Source organism: Euprymna scolopes, chromosome 15 (assembly GCF_053919585.1).
Source record: "Euprymna scolopes isolate OS-2025 chromosome 15, ASM5391958v1, whole genome shotgun sequence".
In the NCBI taxonomy this organism is placed as follows: Eukaryota; Metazoa; Mollusca; class Cephalopoda; order Sepiida; family Sepiolidae; genus Euprymna; species Euprymna scolopes.
Window position 1 is genome coordinate 130,074,368 of NC_136496.1, and position 16,493 is coordinate 130,090,860.

At 31.8% G+C, this 16,493-nt stretch overlaps 1 protein-coding gene across 1 annotated transcript in view; it reads left to right on the forward strand.

The window, feature by feature from the left end:
- LOC145294138 (protein O-mannosyl-transferase TMTC4-like) overlaps window positions 1-16,493 on the forward strand; it is a 166,433-nt gene that overhangs the window by 124,072 nt on the left and 25,868 nt on the right. Inside the window, exons 6-12 of the mRNA XM_080141244.1 lie at window positions 1,345-1,434; window positions 3,485-3,646; window positions 6,575-6,777; window positions 8,321-8,498; window positions 9,356-9,412; window positions 11,076-11,147; window positions 15,908-15,987. Of these exons, the coding sequence (XP_079997370.1) occupies window positions 1,345-1,434; window positions 3,485-3,646; window positions 6,575-6,777; window positions 8,321-8,498; window positions 9,356-9,412; window positions 11,076-11,147; window positions 15,908-15,987 (842 nt within the window). The remainder of the gene's footprint in view (window positions 1-1,344; window positions 1,435-3,484; window positions 3,647-6,574; window positions 6,778-8,320; window positions 8,499-9,355; window positions 9,413-11,075; window positions 11,148-15,907; window positions 15,988-16,493) is intronic.

Below are 16,493 nucleotides of genomic sequence, written 5' to 3' on the forward strand. Positions count from 1 at the left end.
GATTTGAACATATTTTATTAAAAATAAAACCATTCTAAAAAAAAAAGAAGCATTTCAAAAGACTTGTTAAAAGAACAGTCTACTTGGTGATGGCTTCCGGTTTTAAAATCAGGACTTGACAAGCAGTGTTTATCAAGAAACAATCCCTCATCATTTTATATTGCTTAGATTATTTTGTCAGAATTTTAATTTTATTAGTTTGTAAACATTTTGTTAAGAGCTTACCACTAACCCTAAGCTTGAGTGGCAAGGTCATAAAGTTATACATAATCAGCTATATAAGTAGGATGCCTCCCTCCCCAACGATGAATTTAATTTGATTATCTGTAATAACAAAAAATAATTATTTCACATTATAAAAACCAATTTATATGCTAATAATTTATAAAATATGGCAAAAACAAATTATTAATCCTCCCTTTAAAAATACCACCTAAAATTGAATGAGTAACTGCTTATTGATAAACACTTCTTGTCAAATCCAAATTTCAAAATCGGAAGTTGTCACCAAGTAAACTTTTTCTCTTTGACTGAATTCCATCATATAATGCATTGAGATCACGAGAAATGTCCATATTCTTATTTGTGCATAAGAAAGGTGTTAGAAATTCAGGGATAAGTAAATACGATTATTGGATCTTGTAGGAACAAGTCTTAAGAGACCACTTGGATGTTACAGCAAATTTCCCTTGCTATCCATGTTCGCAATGATATTGTCTTGTAATATCTAAGTCTGGATGAAGAAAAAAAAATTTCCTTTCTGTAGATATGAAATAAAGATAGAAAAAAGTTTTGAAAGAATAAATGAATAAGAGAATATTTAATAATATTTCTATGTACACGATTCATTCTTAAATTAACCGATTGTTATGAATTTTGGAACACAGCTGCGAAATGTAAGCATCATAATGTTTAATTTAGTTTTGTAAAGAAGGGAAGCATTTTGTGAGAATTTAGACTTCTCTAACTTTTGTGAAATTTTAACAAAAGATATTAAACATGAAAATTTCAGGTTTTTTTTGTTTTTCATTTTTTTTTTTTTTGTATTCTAGAAAGCATAATATGGTTAACCTTAAATTTTAGACATTTTTTTTAGAATCAAAATTATGTAATAGATTTTTAACCAAATTGCAATAAGGGTTCTTCATATAAGGTTTAGTATCATCATATTTTAATTTTCATAAAGGGGCCATAAAATTGATATGAAACTAGAAATTTTATTCATCCTAAGTTGGGTATTGTTCTAGTTTACAATAAAAGATGTATTTCTGTAATTTAAAAAAATAAAGATTACATAATGGCATTTTGTGAATTGTAATTTATTTCCTTTTCCATTTTTTCCAGGGAATTTCCAGTGCCTATGACATCATTGTTGTTTGTCAGATAAATTTGTTTCCATTTCACAAAAAGAAAACCATCCAAGCAAATCAAAATGTAAGATACTTTTTATTTTTCTTGTAATAAATGTAAACACGATGAAATTGTTTTGCCACTTCAAATTTTAACGTGTCGCGAATATAATCAAATTAGGAATAAAAGTTCTCTGCTTTTTAACGAGATGCCAATTTTTCGGTTTAGAAATATGGAATGTCGTCTTTTTTTTTTTCTTTAAATTTAGAAAGGCTGTTTCAACTTAAATTTGTTCTTTTTTTTCTTCTTTAAATTTAGAAAGGCTGTTTCAACTTAAATTTGTTCTTTTTTTTCTTCTTTAAATTTAGAAAAGGCTGTTTCAGCTTAAATTTGTTCTTTTTTTTTTTCCTTTAAATTTAAAAAGGCTGTTTCAGCTTAAATTTGTACTTTTTTAAGACTGATTTCTGCTGAATTGCTTATAATTTGTGTAGATTGTATTTTTTTTTCGTTTTCTTTTTCTTTATCTGTTTTGCTCTTTTTGCCTCTAGCCATTGATGTGAATCGGGATAGGAGATAAAAGACTTGTTTAAGCAAAACTTTTTCCCCTTACACCTTACATATTTGAGGTCTTTTTGTATCGTCTATTTCTTGGATGAAACAACTTTTAATGTTTTTCAACTTTGATTAAAAACAATCTTTTTTTTTTCTTTTTTTTTTTTTTTCTTGGGAGTCGCCGCTTATTAAGGCCCAAAGGCTACTCAAGGATAAGGGTTAATGAATGTAAGGTGGTAGTGTAGTAATTATTGTGTAAATTGGGTAGAATTTGATTATTTATGGGGACGACTCAACAAGAAGTTGTTTACATTGGATTTGTATTCAACCAGGAAGCAGGCTAGCAGAACAGTGTTCCACAGGCGGGCAGTTTTGGGAGAGAAGTTTTGTTCATGGAATCCGTGTTTAGAATTTAGGCACAGATAAAGATTGAGGGAAATCATATATAGTGGTTGTAGCTAGTTGAGTGATTTTTTTTTTTTTTTTTTTTTTTTTTTTGTGAAAGTTTGGCAAAGGGGAACCATAGATTGGAATTTAGTTGAGCAGAGAGAGGCTTGCAATAACTCTTCTGTGGGAAAGAGGTTGCGGGGAAGAGATAAAGGCATCACCTACTTGGTTTTGAACGTTATTAAGGCTGGATTGGGCACACCAAACAGCTCCTGCCCAGATGTAGCAACAGTACTCCCTTTTAGGGTGTACCTGACTCTTATACAGATGTAGGATTGCATCAGCAATGAGATACCTACTGAAACGGTAGTGATCAAACCATTTTTCCAGCGATCTTAGGAACAAATTTCATAAACACCAACAAAAACTATCAGAAGTATACTTTAAAAAAAACAGTCAACATGTGAATGAAAGTTGCCTTTTTTTTTTTGTAAAAAAATTTACTTTAAAAGCTTTTTAAATATTTTATTTTAAAAAAGTTATAGTTTCCAAATCAATCATCATATTTACAAATGATCTTTTTTTTTTTTTAATTTGTTGAATACATTGTAACTGATTTCCTTCACCTTCCTCTGCCAACTGACCTTGCCATCTCAACTCTTCTATATATTCTTTCAATGTGACCAAACCAATAAAGTCTCCTGTTCTACACACATTTCCCTCTACTGTCCAGATTTAATTTTTCTTTAAGGTCATCAGATCTAAATCTGTCTTGAAAACATTACACATTGAGTATCATTTCTCACGATGCAACATACGTCCTCAAATCTCATTAACAGGTTTCATTCCCATTGCATCCCTGGAAAATTATACATCATCTACTATATTCACCAGACTTCTCACCAACAGATTACTATCTCTTTAGAACTTCATAAAATCATTTTAGTGAATTAAGTTTTACTTTAATTTCTGATAAGATTGTTTATTTTACTGTAACAAAAATGTGATTGCATTAATTTGTGTCAAATCAAATGTTCCTCTGAATTTTTTGTGCCCAACGATATGAACCAAACCTGATATTGTATTTTTAAAAACATTTTGTTGCAAAACTACAAATAAAAAAAAAAATGTAAGATAAAAAAAAGAAACAACTAAATTCTAATTCAATTATGAAGTAAATATGCTTTGTTTTTAGGCAAAGAATTCTTGGTGGAAATCACTAATTCTTCGACAACTTATCCTGTTAATATGTGGTCTTCTGCTGTTGGGGATTCGGTGGAGATTGATGGGGTCGAAAGCCCCAACTTTTCAACATGCTGATAATCCCCATTCATTCATTTCAAATTTTTTTCTCAGGGTGAGACTTTTTTTTTTTTTTTTTTTTTGAATAATTAATCATTTTTAATCATATATTTCTTTTTAAAACATTTTAAAAATTAAAAACCATTACTATTTGTAATATGCATGCTCCGGGTGTAAATATTTTATAGTCTTAATTTTATTTATGTCTTTATTAAAAGGAAAAAAAAAATGATCTCATTTTAACATCGACAAAAATTGTACTTTTTTGTTGCCTTTATTGCAGCGCTACAATTTTTAGTTTTTTTTTTTTTTTAATAACTCATCTAAAATGTTTCAATATGGTTTCTTCAATCAATTCTTTATGCCTTAATCACAAAAAGGATGTGATAAAGCGCCACCTAGAAGTAATGAACACGAAAAATTGGGAAAATCTAGCAGCAGACCGAAATTGCTGGCGCAGTAGCCTTCATGAAGCCTTTACAAAGGAAAGGCAGAAAAAGAGACAAAAAAAAAGCCCAACCCTGGTAACTACTCACACTGAGTGTGAAATGCTACAACACCGTAAGATAAGCACTGAGACCCTGACTAGTCATCTTCAGCTATGAAAGACTGCATGGTGATGATGATGAATCACAAAATCTATGTATAAAAAGCACTTTGTGTGTTCGTTCCCTATGGACTCAAAAACGACTGGGATGATTTTCTTTAAAATTTCACACACATACTTTACATTTTTTTTTTTTTTTTTTACATGGGTGTCACCACTTATCAAGGCCCAGAGGCCACTCAAGGATAAGGGTTAATAGGTATACATTAGTCATTGTGATTTTAGCATAGTAAACAGTGGGAATTTTGTAACTTGGATTACTTAGGAGGACGATTCAATTAGAACTTGTTCACATTGGACTTTTTCTTTTTTTTTTTTTTTTTTTTTCATAGGTATCAACACATTATCAAGGCCAAGAGGCCACTCAAGGATAAGGGTTAAAGAGTGTACAGTAGAAATTGGACAATATAATAATCATTAGTAATGAAAATTTGTTAAATTTGATAACTTATATGGAACGGCTCATCAAGAACTTATTTACGTTAGACTTGAAGACAACCATATTGTAGTCAGCCGGAAAGCAGGAAAACGGAAGACAATTCCACAGGCGTGCAGTTCTAATAAAAAAGCTTTGTTCATGGAATCTACGTTTAGGTTTAGGCATAGATAAAGAGTGGGGGGAATTATTGATAGTGTTTACAGCTAGACGAGTGTTTCTTGTGAAAGTTTTGCGTAGATTGAAGCTCAGTCGAACACTATAACGATACATCAGAGACAAACTCGCAACATCTCTTCTGTGAGATAGAGGTTGCAAGGAAGAGAAAAGGACATCTCCTACGAGGCTACAAAGTCTATTTTGAACTCTATCAAGGCAGGACAAGTCCTTTCTAGCAGCTCCTGCCCAGATGTGGCAACAGTATTCCATCCTTGGACGTACCTGGCTCTTATATAAATAGAGAATTGCATCAGCAGTGAGATATCTACTGGATCGATAGAAAGATCCCACCATTTTTCCAGCGGCCTTGGCAACAGATTTGATGTACGTGTTCCATTTAAGATCAGGAGTAATGGTCAAGCCCAGAAGCTTGTCAAAACTTGAGGCCTCCTGAAGACGAGAGCCATTCATTTCAATTGATGCCAGATGGGGATCAGAATGTTGATGATGTAAAGAGAGAAGCTTGGTTTTAGATGCATTAAAAGTAACCAGCCACTCCTTTCCCCATTGTACTACATGCTCAAGATCAGAGGAGAGAGAATTGGAGAGAACTTGGTCGTTTACTGTCTTAGATGTGCTACCATAAATGGTAGTGTCGTCAGCATAAATGTCTACAAATGATGTAAGGATGTGATTTGGAAGATCATTAATGTAGATCAGGAAAAGAGTTGATTATTAAACTACCTCCGATAAGTTTGTTAGGTTTTATATTAAAATACCTCCAAGAAGTTTAAAAAATTGACAATCAAAAAAATCTCCTTAAAAAGGAACAGTCCAATTTTTTACAAAAGTTAACACTTTGATACAACCCAACATCACACGTGTATTTGAAAAGTTTTATCACTGCAGCCCCTTTGGTTCAAGTGGTGAAAGGTCTTGTTAGGGGCAAACGTGAGTAAAAAAAAAAAAAAAAAAAAAAGCAGAAGGACCCAGCGTATGAAATCAACAGTAGGATCTTTGATAAGACAGAGGCTCATTCAAATGAATGTTTTTGTTTAGAGAACTATGATACTTGACTTTTTCATTTGAAACTTTAATTCAAGTCATTCTATAGAAAAATAATTTTATAAAATCAACAGTAGGTTCTCTACAGTGCAATATAGACTACCATGTATTGTAGACTAAGTTACTGCCAGGAGACATGTGAAAATTCCTCTCGGTGCACTGCAGTGAGACTCCAACTCAAGCAGGCAATCAATCAATTTGCTTGAAAAGTGGAGGATTTCAGCAAAAGGCGACTTAAACATGCGTTGATCAACATTCAATCTCTGGAAATGTCTGGTTTTCTTGCTAGCTTTATTTATAAATAAAGTTATTTCTTAATATATAGGAATTTTTTAATCTATTCTCCCCCATTCAATTCAATAAGTTTGACATAAAAAAATAGAATAAGCTTCAATTGCTTATTAATTGGGAAAGAGAGGCAGAAATATGTACACAGAACAAAATGCAGTTAATTGCTATTCTGTTCTTGTAATTAATGTTTATTGGGGTGAGCGATCTAACTGGTTGTTCTCTTTGAAATCTAGAAAAAACATTTTATATTTATGTTCATCTAAAATTTGTCAGGATTTAAAATTTAAAAATGTGTAAATACAAATGAAAACGACAGCACTGCATTCTGGGCAACACTGGATAGAAACAGCTAGTATTTATACTTATATTTTCAGTGAACTGCAGTTATATTTTATCTCATACACTTCTTTTTTTTCTCTCTTCAGTTAGTGAACTACAGTTATATTTATGCGCTGAACTTCTGGCTGCTTCTCAATCCATGGTGGTTGTGTTTTGATTGGTCCATGGGTTGTGTTCCCACCATCGAATCTTTTGTTGATCCCAGAGTGTGTGTGGCCATGCTGTTTTGGACAGGACTCTTTATAATGATTCTGGTGTCAATTACTTACCCTGTGGGACAATACAAAAGGTAAAACTTGAAAAGATTTTTCTTTTCTTTGTACTTTAATCTTTTGTGCGTTAGTCTTTTTGTACATTGAGATTCTGAGCCAAGTTCTGGCAACATAGCATCAGCCTCTTCCAGCATCATTATGGAAACAGCCAGAAGATGCTGATGATGCGATTAGCCAATCAGCTGTCAGCAGAAGAAAAATTTCAATATGGTTTGTTTGAACCAAAGAAAACGAAAAAAAATACGGTTTTCTGTGTTAGTCAAAAATGAATTCCAGCACGCTGTACAAATGCATTTATTCTCCCAAAGGAGTCATAGTTTTCTTTCAGGAAAGAAAATTTATTGTAAAGAAGAAAATTGCAAAAATTGTGATTCAGTCTGCAGAATGATTGAAAAGAAAAACTATCGTTTTTTTTTTTTTTTTTTTTTTTTTTTTTTTTTTTTTTTTTTTAGAACTGTTACCCACCTTATTTGCAACTTTTAGTGAAAAAAGTTTCAGTGGTTCCCATGTTTTTGTCATTAAAAATGAAAAAAACAATTTATTTGATACGTTTTTGAAGGAAAAATATCTTTCATACAATTAAACTTATGGTATTTTTCTTGTTTTACTTTTTTGGTGCTTGTTAATGTTGTCTGATGTTGTAATGGGTCTTATTGTTAATTGAATTAATCTGCAGTAGAAAATTCTTACAAGCATACATAACATACAATGACTGACTAGACTAAGCTTATGTACATCAATACATATTGAATTAACCTGCAGTAGAAAATATTTTAAGCATAAATAACATACAATGACTGATTAGAATAAGCTCAGTACATAAATACATATTTATTACAACATCGACAAACATGAATGAAAACAGTATACTCACTTTCGTGACCAAAAACCGATCACATCGATTTTCCCAAATCTCAGTACCCTGTATATCAAATTTCGAGTCTGTAGACTAAAAATTGGCACTTATTGCGTAGGGAAATGTACACAGACACGTTCACTTTTATAGATATATAGATAGATTATTTCTAGTTGTCTATAGACTCCAGTTTGAAAACAAGGGAGATGACCTCCAAAAAGGGAGATAACGTCGTACATTTCTTATTACACATTGGTCAATTGTTACTATGTCCCTGTCACCATTGTAACATTGTATAGCTGAGAGAATAATTTTTGTTTTAAGTTTTCATTGATCTTAATACAGAAGAAACAAGTGACAGCACACACATTCAAATTGCATGAGAATTGACTTTGATATTATTTATAATAGGAGGGTGATTTTGATTTATATATTCAACTTAGTTTTGGCTTGGAAAGTTTATTATATTAATGGCTATTAAATTCTGCTTAAGATTTGACTAAATCTAAAACTACAAAAATCCAACAAAATCAAAACCACTTCCCCATTATTAATAATATAAAAAATAATCCCACTCTTTCAAATCATCATTAGGAAAGAAAATAAATGTAACCTTTTTTGCTTCTTTCTGGAATATCCCAACTTTGAGTCATCATACTAAACCTTTTGTAAATTGATGGATTTTGGTGGATTTTTTCTTTCAGGATTCTTTCAATGGCTTTTGCTATTCTTGTGGTGCCATTTCTTCCTGCTTCTAACCTGTTCTTCAGAGTTGGATTTGTGATTGCAGAACGGATCCTTTACCTCCCCAGTGCTGGATTCTGCATGTTGGTTGTGACAGGGGCTCGAATGATTTGCCAATTTAACTCAGGAATAAGAAAGGCAAGTTCTTTTGTATTTGTCATAGTTTTCATCTTTGCTGAATTTTTTCCATGATAAATAAAAAAACGTGTTTTAGCATTTTCTAAATTGACTAATTTTAAGTGTAGTTACTTTCATAAACTTTGTTGAATTTTGGTGCATTTTTTTGTAACAAACAAATAATAAATGAATAACATTCAATAATTCATTTTTATCTGTTTCTTTTTTTTATACTAATAAGTCACCACTTGCCAAGGCTAAAACCCACTCGAGGATAATAGTTAATCAGATTGTCAGTTGGATGATGAATAATACTATGAAAGGAATTGAAACAATGGACAAAGTTTGATTACTCAAGAGAACAATTCAATACATATTTAATTTTATTTTCATAAAATAAACGTCATTATGGGTTTCAGCCATGTTGTTTGGCTCTGCATTAGACCATTTTGATATTTGAATGCTTCTTGAATCTATGTTTATGACTTTTCTAATTTAGTCAAATTACATGATTTTGGTCGTGTTATACAAGTTTGATCAAGTGTCTTCGCGAAATCGTGATAATTGTATAAATTTTGTAAGTTTTTTGCAAATTACATAATTTTGGTCGTGTTATACAAGTTTGATCAAGTGTTTTCCCGAAATCGTGATAATTGTATAAATTTTGTAAGTTTTTTGCAAATTACATAATTTTGGTCGTGTTATACAAGTTTGATCAAGTGTCTTCCCGAAATCGTGATAATTGTATAAATTTTGTAAGTTTTTTGCAAATTACATAATTTTGGTTAATGAGGAATTATCCTAAAAACAGATTATAAAGTTTAAAATTCATTTTTATTGCTTTTTCAATAATTATTTTGTTTTGTGTCTAACAACAGGTTGTGGCTTCATTTTTTGTATTTCTGATTGTCGTCTACATCTGCCGATCTGTCCAGGTAAGCCTTTTTATTTATTTGTAAAACATCTGTTCACAAAATTGGTCAGTAATGGTTGAAGACATGCGTTGCATGGAGAGAAATGATATGAGAATGATACAATGAATGTTTAAGTCTTAGACTGACTCAGATCAGAGGAATATCAAGTTTGGACAGTATAGAGAGAGAGATGCATGCGGAAGAGTTTGCTTTGATGTTATGGCCACGTTGAAAGAATGGTTCCTGAGTAGATGTAAAACGGTTGAGGTAACAGGATAACCAACACAGGAAGATAAGGATAGACGAGAAAAAAGATAAAGATTTGGTCAGAGATAGGTTTGTTTAAAAGTTAGTTTCTAAAAGCTGTCCAACACATGCCAGCATGTAAAATGAATATAAAACTGAATATGATGAATGATGATGTATTAACTTCCAAACTGAATTATCTCTGCCAAGGTCTTTCTTTATCTTTATCCCTCTTCTTCTCAAGTCCATCCTTATGTTTACTTTGCCTTTTCCTGCCAACTGATCCTGCTACCTCAACTGTTTTCCATCTGCTAACACAAAAACTCATATCCATTCTTTCAATGTGACCATACCATCAAAGTCTCCTGTTTTACTCGCATCTCTCTATATTGTCCAGATTTAATCTTCCTCTGAAGTCATCAGATCTAAGCCTGTCTAAAGTGTAATATCTGTTTGGTTCTGATTTATGGAATAAATCATTTGCAGGCTGTTAAAAAAAAATGTCAACAAAACAAATGGATTTATGAATGAAAATATTAAGAACTTACAACATGAAATGTTTCAGTAATGTTCAGCTTTAAAAAAAAACAACTCCAAAGTGTTGATATGTCATAAAAATAAACAATGAAACCAAATATTTATGGGGAACACAATAGAGTATAACTTAGTAACTTCGCATCATCGTCATCATCGTCATCATCATCATCATCATCATCATCGTTGTTTTAACGGCCATTTAACATGCGTTGATTTGAAAGTCAATTTCTAAAAGCAGTCCACCATATGCGAGCATATAAAATGAATGTAAAACTGAATATAATAATGATGACGTATTTTAATATTTGTTCATACAATCATCATCATGTTTCATTTAATGTCCATTTTTTATGCTGACAACTGTTATACATCTTTTAGAAATTGACTTTCAAACTATCCTCTCTCTGGCCAAGTCTTTATTTATCCCTTTTTCTCTCAAGTTAATTCTTATTACATCCTACCATGTTTTCCTTCATATTTTTCTCCTTTGAACTGACCCTACAACCTCAACTGTTCTACATCAACTAATCTAAGACTCTCGTCCATTCTTTCAAGATGGCCATGTTCTGCAGATTTCCATCTCCTTATAAATGTCCAGATTTTATCTTCCTCTGGAGTCATCTTTAATGCTTACGATATCATTTAATGCATCATATCATTTCTCCATTCTTGTCCAGAATCCCCCTATATTAAAAAAGAAACATAAAGTTAACTTTGCATGATGTATGCATCCATGGTGAAATGAAAATATCATATTCCAAAAATTAGGTAAATTGATAAGTAGTTTTATTTTTAAATAAGAATATAAATAGCAGTAATGTCACATTTCAGAAAAATTGACAAATACACATTTGTTGATGCTGATGTAGTATTTTAAAAAGTTTTCAATTCAATTTTGCAGAGGAGTGCAGAGTGGCAGACAGAATCCAAACTTTTCACAAAAGGGGAAAAAGTTTGCCCTTTAAATGCAAAGGTAAATATTTTATTTTGTGTTCTAAAATATTTTTATGTGTTACAGATGACCAGAAAAACATTGGTACCGTCGGTTAGAAATCCAAAATAAAGGGAACCCGTCTCTAGTTGACAGTGTGAACCTCTGAGATATAAACAAAGGCTGAAGAGAGCCTGACATAGGCAGCCAGGGACTGATCCCCTTTGTTTTAGATTTGAAACCAATGGTACCAATGTTTTTCTGATTTTTTTTGTAACAGATATAAATGAATATTGATATTTTCTTTATAGTTGAGCATTTTTTTCACATAAGTCCAGTTCAAACAGACAGAAGTATATAGAAGCTACAAGTAACTGTAAGAAAAAAGTAGCGACAGCTGAGAGAGAATTTACTGAAACAACCCCAAAACGCATCGAAGCACAAAAATTAGGAAATCGTGATTTCTGGAAAATCTACAACAGTGTAGTAAATAATGGGCAATCGACGATACCCCAACTATCAAACAATCATGAGGTTGTTTGGTCAGCAACTGAAAAGGCTAACATGTTCACCAATCGGTTTGCCTCCAACTCTACACTAGACCTTGCTAACCACCTCCTTCCTGACTTTCCTTTGCGGACAGACGCCACGTTAGACGATCTGAAAATCGCCCCTTCTCAGGTGCATGCTATCATAAAAAACTTTGACACTTCAAAAGCATGTGGGTCTGATCTCATCTCAGCTGTGCTATTAAAAAATGCTCAGCTGAAGTAGCTCCAGTTCTCTCTAAACTTTATGACAAATGCCTTAATGAATCTTGCTTTCCAAACTGCTGGAAAACCGTTTCTGTGGTACCAGTTTTTAAGAATTCTGGCAAAAGAACTGACCCATTAAATTATCGCCCCATTAGCCTTCTCCCACTTTTCGCCAAAATATTTGAATCCATAATTAAGCTCTAATCCATCACCTTACAGATGCTAAACTTCTGACCGATCAACAATATGGATTTAGGCAAGCCCGTTCCACAGCAGATATCCTAACTAACCTCTGAACGTATATACCATTCACTGGACAAAGCAGGGGAGGGTAGAGCGGTAGCTCTGGATATATCCAAGGCTTTTGATAGGGTATGGCATGAAGGTCTTCTCAGGAAAATCAGATCATACGGTATCATTGGACGAATACTTAACATAATTAAATCCTTCTTAGATAAGAGAAAAATTCAGGTTGTCTTCAACGGTCGTACATCTAAACAATATGATATAACGCGGGAGTGCCTCAGGGTCTATCCTTTGACCTTTATTATTCCTAATATTCATAAATGAACTCCCCCGACAAAATTGCCTCAGAGATGGGTATATATGCTGATGACACCCCGCTCTATAACAGGTACAACAGAAAAACAAATGAATATCTAGGGAAATGGAAGAAACACTAGAGGATGACCTCCAATCTTTAGTGGAATGGAGAAAAAAATGGATGGTCACTTTCGACTTGTTTCCTTCAATAATTATAAGAAACCTTCTCTACCACCAATAGCAATGGCCAAAGATTCATTAACTAAAAGTGCTTCTTTTAAACTCCTTGGCCTAACGTTCACAGGAAACATGAGTTGGAACAATTACATTGAGAGCATTGCCAGGACCGCAGAAGAAGGTAGGCTCTCTCTACCGTGCTAGAAAGCTGCTAATGCCCGAAAGTATCCTGTACTTCTATAAGGCCACCATTCGCCCATGTATGGAGTATTGTTGTCATATTTGGGCTGGTGCATCTGCTACTAGTCTCTCGCTCCTACACAAGGTTCAAAAGAGAGTCGCTAACCTGATAGGTCCTGAACTGTCATCTAAGCTTCAGCCTCTGTCCCACCGACGAGATGTTGCATCCCTCTGCCTGTTCTACAAGTATTTTAATGATGAATGCTCTGACGAACTGCGAGCACTTGTTCCCCCACAACATAAATATCCTCAACAAACCCGACAAACAGCTAAATCCCACCCCTACACAGTAGAGATCCCTAGATGTAAGAGAGCCTTCTACTCCAGTAGTTTCATCCCTAGAACCACTAGACTTTGGAATTCCCTTCCTGCTTCCCCAACTTTACTGACATGCAGAAGTTCAAGTGTAATGTGAACTGACATCTTGCTGCCCAACTCCCTACATAGTATCCCAGTAATTCATGTCCCTGATAGTAGTTCTCTACACCAAAATGGCAATGTGTCTTGTTTGGGGTGAAAATGTAATTAAAAAAAAATAATGATAAATTTTTAAAAAAGAAGAAATTTCGGTCCCAAACAGAAAGTTTGAGGCTTTAGAGTTAAAGCGAAAGAGTTTATTTAAATCTTTTTTTCAAGACAAAACTTTTGTAAAAGAAGTACTCTAAATAGATTAAATTCTACTTTTTCAAGTTGAATCAAGTTTACACTCTAGAAGTAATTATGGTATGTTGAAAAGTATATACATTAATCCTTACATGTGTCACTTGAAAAATATGAACACAAAATTAATGTACACTCTAGAAGTAATTATGGTATGTTGAAAAGTATATACATTAATCCTTACATGTGTCACTTGAAAAATATGAACACAAAATTAATGTACACTCTAGAAGTAATTATGGTATGTTGAAAAGTATATACATTAATCCTTACATGTGTCACTTGAAAAATATGAACACAAAATTAATGTACACTCTAGAAGTAATTATGGTATGTTGAAAAGTATATACATTAATCCTTACATGTGTCACTTGAAAAATATGAACACAAAATTAATGTACACTCTAGAAGTAATTATGATATGTTGAAAAGTATATACATTAATCCTTACATGTGTCACTTGAAAAATATGAACACAAAATTAATGTACACTCTAGAAGTAATTATATGTTGAAAAGTATATACATTAATCCTTACATGTGTCACTTGAAAAATATGAACACAAAATTAATGTACACTCTAGAAGTAATTATGATATGTTGAAAAGTATATACATTAATCCTTACATGTGTCACTTGAAAAATATGAACACAAAATTAATGTACACTCTAGAAGTAATTATGGTATGTTGAAAAGTATATACATTAATCCTTACATGTGTCACTTGAAAAATATGAACACAAAATTAATGTACACTCTAGAAGTAATTATATGTTGAAAAGTATATACATTAATCCTTACATGTGTCACTTGAAAAATATGAACACAAAATTAATGTACACTCTAGAAGTAATTATGATATGTTGAAAAGTATATACATTAATCCTTACATGTGTCACTTGAAAAATATGAACACAAAATTAATGTACACTCTAGAAGTAATTATGATATGTTGAAAAGTATATACATTAATCCTTACATGTGTCACTTGAAAAATATGAACACAAAATTAATGTACACTCTAGAAGTAATTATATGTTGAAAAGTATATACATTAATCCTTACATGTGTCACTTGAAAAATATGAACACAAAATTAATGTACACTCTAGAAGTAATTATGATATGTTGAAAAGTATATACATTAATCCTTACATGTGTCACTTGAAAAATATGAACACAAAATTAATGTACACTCTAGAAGTAATTATGATATGTTGAAAAGTATATACATTAATCCTTACATGTGTCACTTGAAAAATATGAACACAAAATTAATGTACACTCTAGAAGTAATTATGATATGTTGAAAAGTATATACATTAATCCTTACATGTGTCACTTGAAAAATATGAACACAAAATTAATGTACACTCTAGAAGTAATTGTGATATGTTGAAAAGTATATACATTAATCCTTACATGTGTCACTTGAAAAATATGAACACAAAATTAATGTACACTCTAGAAGTAATTATGATATGTTGAAAAGTATATACATTAATCCTTACATGTGTCACTTGAAAAATATGAACACAAAATTAATGTACACTCTAGAAGTAATTATATGTTGAAAAGTATATACATTAATCCTTACATGTGTCACTTGAAAAATATGAACACAAAATTAATGTACACTCTAGAAGTAATTATGATATGTTGAAAAGTATATACATTAATCCTTACATGTGTCACTTGAAAAATATGAACACAAAATTAATGTACACTCTAGAAGTAATTATGATATGTTGAAAAGTATATACATTAATCCTTACATGTGTCACTTGAAAAATATGAACACAAAATTAATGTACACTCTAGAAGTAATTATGATATGTTGAAAAGTATATACATTAATCCTTACATGTGTCACTTGAAAAATATGAACACAAAATTAATGTACACTCTAGAAGTAATTATGATATGTTGAAAAGTATATACATTAATCCTTACATGTGTCACTTGAAAAATATGAACACAAAATTAATGTACGCATGTGCACAAATTCAGTGATGATGTATAAAAGTGAGACCTGACCAGTGAAGATGACTTTAAAATGCTTATCTTTAGATCTGAAGGATAAAATCAATAATTGACATACAAAAAATGGCAAGAACTTTGGAATCCCAAAATCAATAAGTTATTCTCCATTAATCTCAATTTGGAAGACGAGCTCGAGAAAATCTAGAAAGCAACATGTAATAATTCATTTACTTCACAACTAATGCATTCGTTTACCACAAGAGGAACATGCAGAGTGTATAGTGTGTCAAAAAACATGCTAAATATGTCTTGATAGGTTGTAGTGATTTTATTCTCACTAGACAGCTGTATTATCATAATGATGGAATGAAAGATTTGAAAAAGTCAAAATGGAGACATGGATTATCAAAATAATAAAATGATTATCAAAATCATTCTTTTTCAGGTTCATTATAATATTGCAAAAGTGAAATCTGATGATGGTGAAATTGATTTTGCAATTGAGAGATACAACTTGGCTATCAAGTAAGTTTTAGAGACAAATGAGTCTTTGTTATGTGCACATTTTTAATTTTAAAGAAATTCTAAATAATACTCTTTATTTATTTTTTAATCCTCACAACTAAGAGAAAAGAGACTAAGAAATAGGTTGACTTTTGAAATAGTAAGGTCTTATTGTTGTATATTGGTTTATATTGGAGAAGAAGATATATTAAAACGTGTCGTGTTATCTAGTGGATGTAAGATATTATTCTTTTAACGGACAGATAATAAACGTATAAATCGTATGTATGTTGTTTAGCCATGATATTGGCGTGTAAACCGAGTCATGTTGTATCAGACTTATCACACAGGATATTTTTACAGTTCATATGTAAGAAGAATAATATATGCTTCATACCTTTTGTCTTGAAAAGTTCTTCTGTATCCTTCCGCTGCTCCATGACGAACCATGAAACGATCAGCACCATCCAATTGAGACATCTGTTCTTATTTGTGAAACCATTGAAACAACTCTTTATATTTTTATA